The sequence below is a fragment of the Scardinius erythrophthalmus genome (genome assembly GCF_964197995.2).
Source record: "Scardinius erythrophthalmus genome assembly, chromosome: 17".
In the NCBI taxonomy this organism is placed as follows: Eukaryota; Metazoa; Chordata; class Actinopteri; order Cypriniformes; family Leuciscidae; genus Scardinius; species Scardinius erythrophthalmus.
Window position 1 is genome coordinate 3756359 of NC_138237.1, and position 14299 is coordinate 3770657.

A 14299-nucleotide genomic window follows, 5' to 3' on the forward strand; every position below is an offset into this window, starting at 1 on the left:
GTTACAAATGGTTTAAGATGTCACAGGTTTTTAACTGGCAACCAACTCTTATTCATAGTGTTCTATTCCTAGAACCTTAAAAGGACATCAGCCATCTTGGTTGAGTTTACTGTGGAGTTAAAGAATATGAGGCACCCAGCTTGCACCTGCGAGGCCTTGAAGAATTTTGTAAACTTGGAACTTGTCAATCAAGAAGATTAGAGCCTAACTTCTGCGGTAAAAGACAGAGTTGATTGCCTCTTTGGATACTGATACGTCAAACTCTCGACATCTAGCTGACTACACCTTTGATTCAAAGAGTGATTATTATTTATACTTTATGAAGTTTTATTCACATTTACATTTTTATTATAAAAAGAGAAGTAAACAGTTAAAAGAAATGTATTAAATTCAAAGACTGCCTACCGAGGCCTTGATTTTTAGTGTTTTAAGGCTTTGACCTTAAAACCACAAGGCATGATGTAGTCAGCCGGATCCAGATCAGATGGAGGACCTGTGCCCAGACACGACCAGCCGGATCTGGGCCGTAATGACAAAATGACTAAAACTTGAATTAAAATGAAAGTGGAAAAGATATAAAAAATTAAAATATTAATAAAAACTGTAATACTATCTCAATGATAATAGAATATCACTACTGGGACATTTCATCTAATTGACAATTAAAATTACCATGTGTAATACTCACCTTCATGCAGTGTTATTTATTTTACTATCATTAATATATTAATCAACTGTATTAACTAAAACTATTAAAAACATTTCTGTTAATTGAAATAAAGCTGAAATAAAACGAAATATTAGTATGTATGTGTATATATATATATATATATATATATATATATATATATATATATATATATATATATATATATATATATTAGAAATTTTGCCTTGGCAATAAGCTGAAATAAGTTGAAGCACTAATATTATTAACTGGGAAACAAATAAAAATGAAATAGAAATAATTTAAATCGAAATAGCATTATAAAAAAAAATAAAAAAAAATGAATTAACTTACTATAAACTTACTTTCCCCTCCTTGAACTGCCACCTTACCGTGGTGGAGGGGTTTGAGTACCCGAACGACCCTAGGAGCTATGTTGTCTGGGGCTATATGCCCCTGGTAGGGTCTCCCAAGGCAAACAGGTCCTAGGTGACGGGTCAGACCAAGAGCGGTTCAAAAAAACCCTTATGATGCAAATGAAAATTGAGGACCGTGACGTCGCCCGGCATGGCGCAGCCGGGGACCCACCCTGGAGCCAGGCCCGGGGGTTGGGGCTCGTATGCAAGCGCCTGGTGGTCGGGCCTCCCCCCATGGGGTCCGGCCGGGCTCAGCCCGATGGAGCAACATGGGGCCGCCCTCCCGTGGACCCACCACCTGCAGGAGGGACCATAAGGGGCCTCGACAACCCGATCCCTGGACGCGGAATCTAGCTCTAGGGACTTGGAATGTTACCTCTCTGGCGGAGAAGGAGCCTGAGATTGTGCGTGAGGTTCAGAGATTCCGACTAGAGATAGTCGGGATCACCTCCACGCACGGCTTGGGCTCTGGAACCACACCCCTTGAGAGAGGATGGACTCTTCACCACTCTGGAGTTGCTCATGGTGAAAGGCGGCGGGTTGGTGTGGGTTTGCTTATAGCCCCCCAGCTCAGCCGCCATGTGTAGGAGTTCACCACGGTGAGCGAGAGGGTCGCTTCTGTAAGAAAAAATTATGTGGACTTCGAAGATCTCAAAAATGAAGTTTATTACAGCATAGCAGTGGCAAGGTACACAAAGCACCTTGGGTACACCGGCGTCAGAATGAACCCAGAACATCCAAATCTCAAACCTTTTATCCTGTTACAGTTTACAACTCCTAATGTAAATGAAGTCTTATTGTAACAGCTGTGGTCTGTAGGTTAATGAAGTTGAGACACCCCATTGTCTGAGAAGATTCTCTGTGTCCCACACCCATTCCCATTCTACAATTGATTACCATTTGTTCAGGATGTGATCAACCCAAATGGTCAACTCCGTAAATGAAATCAGAACAGCAAAAGGTTTAGGTGATACAATCTATCTGAAGTGATCACATCTTTGATCTTCTGTTAAAACAAAACGGTCAAATGTTTAAGGTGGCAAGCTATTTGAAGTCCCTGTAATCAAGATGGTTGTTGGTTGCCCTCTGTGATACTTTTTACATATTACTGAGATTGGATGTAATTCTCTCTATATGATAATTAAGCTCTTTTAAGTGAAGGAACATTTTGATATATATATATATATATATATATATATATATATATATATATATATATATATATATATATTGGAGTGGAAGTTGTTGGGAACAGACCATAATTTCTTATACTTCCCTGCGCCTTCGGGTCGGGGATAGGTCTCTCACTGTCGTGTGCGCCTATGGGCCAAACGGCAGTGTAGAGTACCCGGCCTTCTTGGAGACTCTGGGAGGGGTGCTGGAAAGTGCTCCGACAGGGGACTCTGTTGTTGTACAGGGGGACTTCAACGCCCACGTGGGCAGCGACAGTAACACCTAGAGGGGCGTGATTGGGAGGAACGGCCCCCCTGATCTGAACTCGAGTGGTGTTCTGTTGTTGGACTTCTGTGCTAGTTACAGCTTGTCCATAACAAACACCATGTTCAAGCATAAGGGTGTCCATCAGTGCACATGGCACCAGGACACCCTAGGCCGGAGGTCGATGATCGACTTTATGGTTGTTTCATCTGACCTCCGGCCGTATGTCTTGGACACGCGGGTGAAGAGAGGAGCAGAGCTGTCAACTGATCACTACCTGGTGGTGAGTTGGATCTAATAGCGGGGAGGAAGCTGGACAGACTCGGCAATCCCAAACCACCTCCGGCAGAGCTTCGACCAGATCCCAAGGGAGTCTGGAGATACTGAGTCCGAGTGGACCATGTTCTCCACTTCCATTGTCCACTGGCAAACCGTCCGGCGCCTCAGGAGAGGGAAGCAGTGCCCTACCAATGCTGTTTACAGTGGAGGTGGGGAGCTGTTGACCTCAACTGGGGATGTCATCGGACGGTGGAAGGAATACTTCGAGTATCTCCTCAATCCCACCGACACGTCTTCCATTGAGGAAGCAGAGGCTGAGGGCTCGGAGGTGGACTCATCCATCACCCGGGCTGAAGTCACCGAGGTAGTCAAGAAACTCCTCGGTGGCAAGCACCGGGGGTGGATGAGATCTGCCCCGAGTACCTCAAGTCTCTGTGTGTTGTGGGGCTGTCTTGGCTGACACGCCTCTGCAGCATTGCGTGGCGGTCGGGAACAGTATCTTTGGGATGGCAGACCGGGGTGGTGGTCCCTCTTTTTAAGAAGGGGGACCGGAGGGTGTGTTCCAACTACAGGGGGATCACACTTCTCAGCCTCCCTGGGAAAGTCTATGCCAGGGTACTGGAGAGGAGAATACGGCCAATAGTAGAACCTCGGATTCAGGAAGAACAGTGCGGTTTTCGTCCCGGTCGTGGAACACTGGACCAGCTCTATACCCTCTACAGGGTGCTGGAGGGTTCATGGGAGTTTGCCCAACCAGTCCACATGTGCTTTGTGGATTTGGAGAAGGCATTCGACTGTGTCCCTCGCGGCGGCCTGTGGAGGGTGCTCCGGGAGTATGGGGTCTGGGGCCCTTTGCTAAGGGTTGTCCCGTCCCTGTACGACCGGAGCAGGAGCTTGGTTCGCATTGCCAGCAGTAAGTCAGACTTGTTCCCGGTGCATGTTGGACTCCGGCAGGGCTGCCCTTTGTCGCTGGTTCTGTTCATAATTTTTATGGACAGAATTTCTAGGCGCAGCCAGGGGCCGGAGGGTGTCAGGTTTGGGGACCACACAATTTCATTCTGCTTTTTGTTTTCGTGCTGGCCCCATCAGACCAGGACCTTCAGCATGCACTGGGACGGTTGGCAGCCGAGTGTAAAGCGGCTGGGATGAGAATCAGCAACTCCAAATCCAAGGCCATGGTCCTCAGTCGGAAAAGGGTGTTTGCCCGCTTCAGGTTGGTGGAGAGTTCCTGCCTCAAGTGGACAATTTCAAGTATCTTAGGGTCTTGTTCACGAGTGAGGGAAGGATGGAACAGGAGATTGACAGACGGATCAGTGCAGCTTCTGCAGTAATGCGGTCGCTGTACCGGTCTGTCGTGGTGAAGAAAGAGCTTAATTTACCGATCAATCTACGTTCCTACTCTCACCTATGGTCATGAGCTGTGGGTTATGACAGAAAGGACAAGATCCCGGATACAGGCAGCCGAAATGAGCTTTCTCCGCAGGGTGGCTGGGCGATCCCTTAGAGATAGGGTGAGAAGCTCGGTCACTCGGGAGGAGCTCAGAGAAGAGCCGCTGCTCCTCCACATCGAGAGGGGTCAGCTGAAGTGGCTCGGACATCTTTTCCGGATGCCTCCTGGACACCTTCCCGGGAAGGTGTTCCGGGCATGTCCCACCGGGAGGAGACCCCGGGGAAGACCTAGGACATGCTGGAGGGACTATGTCTCCCGGCTGGCCTGGGAACGCCTCGGTGTCCCCCCCGGAAGAGCTGGAGGAAGTGTCTGGGGAGAGGGAAGTCTGGGCATCCCTGCTTAGACTGCTGCCCCCGCGACCCGTCCCCGGATAAGCGGAAGAAGATGGATGGATGGATGGACTTACTATAAAAAACTAGTTCAAACTATTAATAAAACTCAAATAAAAACTCAAATAACACTGATACTAATATGGTATTTATTATTATTTATTATTATTATTTATATATTTATGTGTTTTTGTAATGTTTACTAGCTATTTCTATTTATTTTTTATTATTTTTATTTGTTTAATACAAGTCATTTTAGTACTTACTAAATTAAATATTGCCTTACTAACTAGATGAAATTAAATAAGTGTAAGTTAAGTTTTATAAAAATATTTGTATGATTTTTTAGTTTTGGTGAATGATAACATGTCATTCCAGATGAAACCGTGACTGGTCTGTTGTGTTTGTCTCTGTGTAGATGATCAGATTGTGTGTCTGATGTTAAACACTTCTCCTCTTGTGTTGGTCTCTGTGTAGATGATCAGATTGTGTGTCTGATGTTAAACACTCCTCCTCTTGTGTTTGTCTCTGTGTAGATGATCAGATTGTGTGTCTGATGTTAAACACTCCTCCTCTTGTGTTTGTCTCTGTGTAGATGATCAGATTGTGTCTCTGATGTTAAGCGCTTCTCCTCTTGGTCTCTGTGAGCCGCTGAAGGAACACAACACTTCAGGAGAGACGGAGACGCTGGACGCTGATCGATCCTGGGACAATCCACCCGTGGCCTTGTGAGGGAGTTCTCACGTTTAATCGCATTATTCATTTAATAGCAAAACACTTTGATCATCTTCAAATGAAAGAGAAAAATGACACCTATCAATCATACGGTGTGTTCAGTATGGCTTACTACAACAGGTTTTCAAGAAAATAGTATGAAATATACAGTATGTACTGTTTAAACTTATTTTTCATCTAACGTGATGAGGTCACGTGACAACGATAACAACACACTATTGTTTATTGTGTACTGCATTCTGTGTTACATATTTCTTCACACCTACACACACACACACACACACACACACACATATATATATATATATTTATTTATATATATATATATATATATATATATACAGTATATATATATAATGCCATTTCAAACAGCTGTCTTTGATTTTTTTTAACCCAAAATAAAAATGTGTTCCTGTAATTCAACAATGTTGGTCATCATGGGTTCGATTCCCAGTGAATGCATGACTAAAAATAAAGCATCTACTAAATGCATAAATGTAAAGCATGTCCCATGATCTGTAGTAAATCTCCAGTACCAGTGGGTGGCGCTGATGAACCACAACCGCCTGAAGAGCTTCAGAGGAGCAAGGTATGTGACAGTCATTATGATTGAAACTCAATGCTGTTTAGTGTACATCTGTACTCAGGGCCGTTTGAAGGAATTTGGGGGCCCCAAGCAAAATGGACATGGAGCCCCCCCCCCCCCCAAAAAAAAAAACACATCATAATATGTAACCATATTCCGTCCGTTCGAAAAAAAGAGTTGCACTAGCCTAACTGTTTGTTACAAGCAGCATTTGCCGTCAGGCAGGTAGCTAACATAAACATATTTTTTCTAGCCTACTTGCTGCAAAATTACACTATTTGTACAAGACAAGTGGAGCTAATTGGTCCACTGTAATTTATCACTTACCACTATCTTTAGGGGTGGAACAAAATTCACAGTTCGGTTCAATACGATACTCATGTGTTACGGTTTGGTATGTTTTCGATACAGCAAAAAAAAAAAGAAATGCCAATTTCCTTGATTTATTTATTTTTCTTCTTTTTTTAATTAAAACTAGCATCATAAAATATGATTTATTTTTACTTTGAGCAATTCTGGAGCTATAATTGACTCTTCTTAGGAGCATATAAAACAAAACAGCTCCTTGGAAAAAATTAAATGTAATTGTATTTATGTATTGTAGTAGTTATAAACAAATGTTTATTTTAGTTAAGATTAACATTTGCATTGTATTCATAATGTCAAAATAAAACCGACGTAATGTTACTTGAAGGCATTATAGTCTACTATTCCTGCCAAACTATGAGAATGTTTCTCACTAGATCTCGCAGCGATGTTATTACTTCTGTGGCGAATTCAAATGCTTTCTTTACTGGATCTCTTATTAGCGCTGTGTAGTAACAGTAACAGTGTCGCATGATCATGATTGGCTCGTGCTGCACTGGTCCAAACTGATAAACAACGGTCCTTCAACCACACAATAACGAGCAGTTTCGTTCCGCTTACATTACGTTTGCCATTTGATGTTGGGCAATGTTGTGGTCGCGCCGGCGTCTCTACATTATGAGCGCGCTTGCCACGCGCCTACATTTGAAATAACGAAATTTTGGTCGGCAGGAAAAATGATCCAAGTCCAACGAACCGTTCGGTTTGAAAACGCGTACCGAACACCGAACCGAAAGCCTCGTACCGAACGGTTCAATACGAGTACGTGTATCGTTACACCCCTACTTACCACTATCTTGTTTTTTTCTTATCCTCTTATTCCTTTATCTTCATTATTTTCTGGCTTCCGGAAGCATAATTCCGCTACATGATGACTGCCGAGGAGTTTTTGTATTTTGCCGGCAGCAGAGATCGCGTGATTGGCTGGCTGCTGTCAGCGACTACTGAGGGGGGCCCCCTTGAGGGGGATCCCGATAACAGTGTCATTGCACTTTACTGCATTGACTATCAAAGGGGCGCTCACACAGTTTGTCGTTGCATTTTATTCTTAACCAGTCGTTGTCTTGGGGCCCCAGGCCAGCTCGGGGCCCCAAGCAATTGCTTGGTTTGCCTGTCTTGTCGCGACGGGCCTGTCTGTACTGATAGTGTGTGTTAGTCTGCAGGCTCGTGTTCATCAGGATACAGCAGCAGAAAACACCCTGGTCCAGTGGAGGCGCTCAAACAGATGCTGTTCCGCCTACAGGCCGTCCAACACAACACCAGCCAATCACACGCGTCCAGTGAAGCCCGAACACTGGAGAGAGAGACACTGGAGCCGGTACAGTAAACCAGGGCAAGAAACATCACCAAGTATAATGTATGTACGGCTACTAAAATAAAAGATCAGTTTATTGTGTTATAAACTGGACAAACAATCTGTTGTTGCCTTTATTGGAAATGTATTGAAACTGAATGTTTGATTTTGTATTTAGTAAACAAACAATTTAAAATTCATGAAACAAAATCTGAATAGCATCATGTTGTCATGAATTGAAGAAAAAATTCAACAGTTCCCTTTTTACAATGTGGGAAAAATCTAGGATCGATAACATTGAAGCGCTCCAATGCAAGTTCAGAGATGAAACTGCAAGCGTTAGAACCTCAAGTTTAATTTCTGGTTTATTTTTCCTTCTGTGAAACACAAAATTAGATGTTGTGCAGAATGTTCACGCTACTCTTTTCAACATAAGTGTGTTTTATACCGATGCGTTTTAAAAAAGTGCCATAAAACTATTGTAGGAGCCATACATTGGGTTTGTTTAGTCTTTTATGATTTTTCCTCCTTTTTCTATGTTGTTGTGTATGTGCATGCGCATAGTGACGTCATTGGTTACTGTGGGTGTCACCGGGGGTGTGGTGTTTGTATTAGTGTGTGTGTGTTCACCTGTGTGGGACGGCGGCGTGTTTGGATTATGGCTGCAGGGTGAGCATGTGGAGAAACTTTCTGTTGACCGTCACCATCGTCATCTTCTGTTCTTCTGCACTGTCTGAGGTATCTTTGCACGGCTTATGAGATGCATTAATTCAAGTAAGTGCTGGTTCTTGCTAAGCTTGTGAAATGGATCAATAAAGACATCCCATCATGTGCAATGGTTCAGCGTGACGCGTCTTCAGTGTAAAACCGCATGTCTTAGCCTGCTGCGGCGTTCGATTTAGTTTTTAAGTTAATATGCCGCAATAACTATAATTAAAGTATGTCATGCAATAAGTCTTACAATAAATGTCCTCACACAAAGCTGACCTTTGGTGTTGTTGACGACTAAGACGATTGGTTCTCATAAGTCATGTGACCAGCCTATCATGACGTGATGTGAAGTTTATATATATATATATATATATATATATATATATATATATATATATATATATATACAACCTTAAATTTTTCCTTCACAGTCTCTTACTCCTTTTTTTTTATTTCTTTTTGTTTTGTGATTGTATTTTTCATAAGGTTCCTCAGGAGGAAACAGAAGAAACTGCCCAGGGAAGCGACGAGTCGTTACAGAGGTCAGGAGAGTCATGTGATCTCAGTGAAGCAGCGTTGCTCTCGTCTGTTGCTGTTCATTGTTGTTCTTTTGTCTGTTTTCTCAGAGCTCTTCATCACCTGGACAGACTGAAAACACTCGTGGACGACATGAACGAGAGGAAGGCCAGAGCAGAGGATGATGGGACAGATTGTAAACACACTCCTGCAGCGAATATCAAGAAGCAGTTATGAATCAGAAATCAGATAATGTTATTGTGTTACACACACAGGCGCTTCATGGATCATATTCGTTTAAAGGTTAAATTTCTGCCTCACAGTATATAAACTTAAAGTTTAAAAGTAATTTAACTATCAAGCAAAGCTGTTTGAAAGGGCAAATGCTTTTACTGGCGATGAGCAGCTTTCAACCCGATCAGTGTTTAAAGTGTGTTTATGTTCAGGTCAATGACTTGCACAATCATTTAGTTTTGTCTTGATCACTTGCTGGAACAATAATATTGCTAAACACTGATTCTTTTGCTAATCGAGTATGTTCTGTGTATAGACCCCTTTTGCGCCGACGTCACAGTTACGTCACAAGCTGGAGGCAAAACAAACGGAAAACTGGAGGCGGCCAATACAAACCAGCACAGATTCGGCTACATAATAAGGAGCTTAAATTATTATTTGTATTATTAAATGTAATCTTGTTGTGTTCTTGGGTCCAAGAATCGATGAAAAATAAGTATGCTGTATCTGGAATTTTTATTTCTAGAAAATATTCAACTCATTAAAATTGCACCGTAGTGTCACTCTTTACATTGTCGTCTTGGCGCTGGCTAGGCAGAACTGCGGATCGTCCCACACAAGTCTTTACATGACCATTCAGCACATAGTTATATTATTGGCATCTAAATATATTTATATGTCCTCAGTTTCTCTTCACCCTCGGTTTCTCTATCGGGTAGGTGTAGAAGTCAGGCCACTCAACCGGAGGTAGCGTTAACTTTAATCCTGTCAGTTCGTCCATTGACTGAGCGTGGTTCCGTCCGTTAAAATTAGCCTAACTTTTGCAAATAACAATCGCGGTCCTGGACAGTGAGTGACCTTGCACATTAAGACAAAATCAGATTTTCTCCAGTCATTGTTAAAAAACAAGCTAACAAAACTTGCAAACTAACGTTAATGAAGCGGCCAGAAGGATCTTTCTGCCTCCAGCTAAGCCCCGCCCACACAAATACGTCACCATGTTTACCAACTGTAAAAGGGTCTATTTATTCCTAACCCTATGACTTCAGAAGTTTAATTGTGTGAAAATACATTTATGACACTTAAACACTGCCTGTATTCTCTGGAAGAAAAAGACATGGGTTTGAAACGACATGACAGTGAATGAATGATGACAGAATGATCTTCTAACTGATCATTTCCTTTATCAGTGTTTTCCTTGCAATCGCTGTAATGTAGTTGAGGAAATGTGAATGCAAGTATGCAAGTTGGTCTAATATTCTCTGTGTTGCAATGCACACACATATAAATTTATATAGGCTTTTTTATACTTTTGTAGACAGGACCGTAGAGACTGACAGGATGTCAAAATATAGAGCTGAGTATCATCGGCATAACCGTGAAAACTAATGCCATGCTTCCTAATGATATCTCCTAAGGGTAGCATGTACAGAGTGAACAGCAGCGGTCCTAGTACTGAGCCTTGTGGTACGCCATACTGAACTTGTGATTGATAAGACATCTCATCATTTACTGCTACAAACTGATAACGGTCAGATAAGTATGATTTAAACCATGCTAATGCAATTCCACTAATGCCAACATAATTTTCGCGTCTATTTAAAAGAATGTTGTCGTCGATAGTGTCAAATGCAGCACTAAGATCGAGTAACACCAATAGCGAGAGGCAACCACGATCTGATGATAAGAGCAAATCATTTGTGACTCTAATGAGAGCAGTCTCAGTACTATGGTACAGTCTAAATCCTGACTGGAAATCCTCACAGATTCCATTTCTTTCTAAAAAGGAACATAGTTGTGTATATTTATTTCTTCCTAACCATATGACTTCAGAAATCCGGTTATAGGCCATATAGTGCTGGTTAGTGTTGCTATAGTGCTACAAAACAATCAATTACTGGATGAAATTCACAGTTATAATTCAGTCTAGATGCAAAGACTTAATTAAAATTGTATGCATTACTTTTGTGAGGCAGAATCAGCTGCAGATTTGACTTTGTGTGTGGAGATCAAATGATGTGGCTTCATTTAGCTGTGGCTATGTGTAAATTCATCATAAGGAGCATGAGAAAAGTGCAAAGTTCAGAGTTACCGAATCCTGTTGTGAGGAAAACATTTTCAGGGTTAATGCAAATTGTGATTAACATTGTAGCCACATAGCAATTCTATGCTCCTGTATGTGGTTTTACTGCAGCTATATGGAAAATAGCAGAGTGGAGACAAACAAATTCAACATAGTCACACATGCAACTTGAAATTGCTATGCAGTAAATATATTATTCCAGTTTACACAAGATACAGGGCCTAGAATACATAGCATCTACAACCTTAACCTAAGTGTTTCATACAACACTTACAGTAAAGCAATCATGTGTTTTAAAGAATAAACTTAATCAGCCTATGTGCACATGTAGTAGCACAAACAACTATAAAGTGTGTTCTATGAGCACAATGTGTTTTGCACAATTTGAAAATACAAACATGACCATTGCAATTTGGATGTTTAACTATTAAACTTGTTGCAATATGGCTGCTAACCCACTAGCAAATGTGAAGTTAAAAGCTGAAGGCCTTGCATGAACAAAGCAGTTAACTCACCAAGAGTTTTACCTGTATGTGCAGATTGCTGATTTTTGCTCTTAGAAAGTGGTTTGCTATTTTTCTGAATATAAGGAGGAGGTCTACCCCTTCCCAGTGACCAGCATTTTCCCTCTTTATGGCCTATTTTCTGACAGGAACTGCAAAACCTGCATTCTTTACCATAGGGTTGTTTGCCATATTCTCCTGGAGTTTGAGGGCTTTCACGACTCTCTAATGTTTGAACACCAAGCGTTCTGGTACATGACTCTGCGCAATTACTTTGTTACATCATCTTAAGTACTGAAATAGACACACTTTCTTTGACAGTTGCACATGCATTTTTAGACCCATCGCTGTTAAGCATTTTGGGAGACATGGTCTTTTTAGCATTTAGCTTAGCCTTGAGATCTGCAATGGTCTCTTTGTGATTTTTACACTTTTCAGTCAGGGCTAACTGCTCAACTAGTGATTTATCCAGCTGTGTTTGAAGATCTTGAATCTTTTGTGCCTCTGCATGTTTAGATTGCACTTCTTCACATTTAACATCCATAAGCAAAGATAGAAATTTTGTTAACCCATGTAGCCGTTTATAACGCATGTAGTCATACCGGGTGTGCAGCCGAGAAAAAGATGCCAAACAAGGTGGGAGCGAGGACACACCCCTGCTTTACTCCACAGCAGACATCAAACTCATTTGAGCAGACACCGTTGAACTGTACGGTTGCCCGCATCCCATCATGGAAGCCTTGGAGTATTGCCAAAAGAGTTGCCGGACACCCGAGTAGCTGCAGAACGTGGAAGAGACCAGAGTGACTCACATGATCGAAAGCCTTAGTCAGATCGACAAACACCATTACAATGGGCGTTGCTGTTCCACACACTTTTCCTGAAGCTGGCGTACCGAAAAAATCACGTCCAAGGTCGAGCGACCAGCACGGAAGCTGCACTGACTCTCCGGCAGCACCTGGTCAGCAACGCGCTGCAGTCTTGGGAGGATTACATGGGCAAGGCATTTTCCCGGAAGGCTAAGGAGCGAGATACCTCGGTAGTTGTTGCAGTCCTGCCTGTCACCCTTATTTTTATAAAGAGTGACGATGTTGGCATTCTTGAGTTCGCTAGGGATGCATTTACCCCCCCCCCCCCCCCCAAATGGTATACACAACAAACCTTAGACTAGGTAACATTCACACACAGTCCAACTCTTAGTTGGAAGATCAAAGACTATTACAATGTTTAGACAGCTGACTTAATGCTGACTTCTGATCAGTAAATTGATGCCATCATGTTCACCTTGAATGCCCAATACAGTGTAATTCACCTTAGTTTTTCATGTGATGTTATGTAAGGAAGTAAGATCAGCAGATCTTAAACATATTCTTAAATTTGGATTCTTCAGTCCCCCGTTTGAGAGTTCTTAAAAACTCTCACAAAATCCAAATTTAAACATATAAAGTTAATTCTTGTAACTGGTGAAAGTTACAGGCACATCGCATATGTTCATTCTTGTAACTTGTGTAAGTTACAGGCACATATAACTTGCTCTGTGTTGTTCATCTGTAATTGCATGTTGACACAGAAACAAACATGCACTTAGGGTCCGTGAAATCTTACGGGTGTGCTGGACGTGAGTCATTTGTTGGTTGACACACTTGATACTAACAGGTTTCCGAACCATGAAAAGTTATCTTCAGTCATATTAACCAGGTGCAGCACTCAGATAATGGTGCAGGCTTGTAGTCTTGATCATATCGATGGATGACTGAAGGTTCTTTATATCTCTGCGTTGTGTATTTTTTCTTTTTCTTTTGTGATTGGCTCGTTCAGCAGTGGGTGTAGTTGTCCTCTTGAGGTTGTGGCTTCATATGCAGGTGAGACGTCATTGCATATGGATTTTTGGAACAGCCATCAAGTGTTTATCTGCACAGAGGAAGAAAGAAAACAAAAGACGACAGAGCAGTATTTGTCCAAACACTAGGGTTGTAGCAGTATTTGTTTAAACACTAGGGTTGTAGCGTCTGCTGTGGTTGTTTCATTCTTTCCCTATTTCTTAATTTATTTGACACCTATGGACCAGTGAGGTAAGGATGGACTAAATCGGGAAAGGCCTATGAGGTAGTGTCTTCACCCTGGGTTCACCCCCGAACACCTGTTGCGTCAGTTCTTCCAGGGCACCTCACTTGTCCGTGTCCTATTCTGTCCCTGTGTTGTGTACACACTGTACAGTGTGTGAGAAAATTGGCACATTTCCATTCTCCAGTGAAACATCAGTCCTAATAAACATCATTAACAGAGGATGGTGTCTGATTGTAGTGTTCTGCAGTATAACATTTTAAGGCTGTGAGTTTTCTGAATGTCCCCCAAACAAAGACTGTGACAGTCACTTTCCTTTTGTTCTATTAAACAAAAATAAGTCTTTCATCTTTGTTGTAAGTTACTGGGGAGATTAAGCAATCACAGCCCAAATTGTTAACACCTCAAAAAGCTTACCCACGAGTCCAATGACGAGGGGAGGGGTTGCTTCAAAGTAGCAAACAAATGTAGTAAAATCTGCATAACATTGTTAACTTGTCTTAAGTTACTTTTGTTTTTTCTACATTCTTTTCCAAAATGTCCATGCTTGCCACAGTAAGAACAACTGGCTTCTCTAGGACTTTTGCGTTTCTTTGGCTTCTCTGAGTTGACCTTAACAGAAACTGCTG

General features: G+C 42.0%; 1 protein-coding gene across 1 annotated transcript; it reads left to right on the plus strand.

Annotated features, from left to right (window-relative positions):
• Positions 1-1352: 1352 nt before the first annotated feature.
• On the plus strand, positions 1353-9023 carry LOC308705457 (lung adenoma susceptibility protein 2-like; the record flags this gene model as incomplete). Its single annotated transcript, XM_081390480.1, has 6 exons — positions 1353-1491; positions 5174-5306; positions 5836-5902; positions 7422-7583; positions 8757-8812; positions 8897-9023. The coding sequence occupies 6 exons, from the start codon at positions 1353-1355 to the stop codon at positions 9021-9023; spliced, it is 684 nt and encodes a 227-aa protein (XP_081246606.1).
• Positions 9024-14299: the final 5276 nt, after the last annotated feature.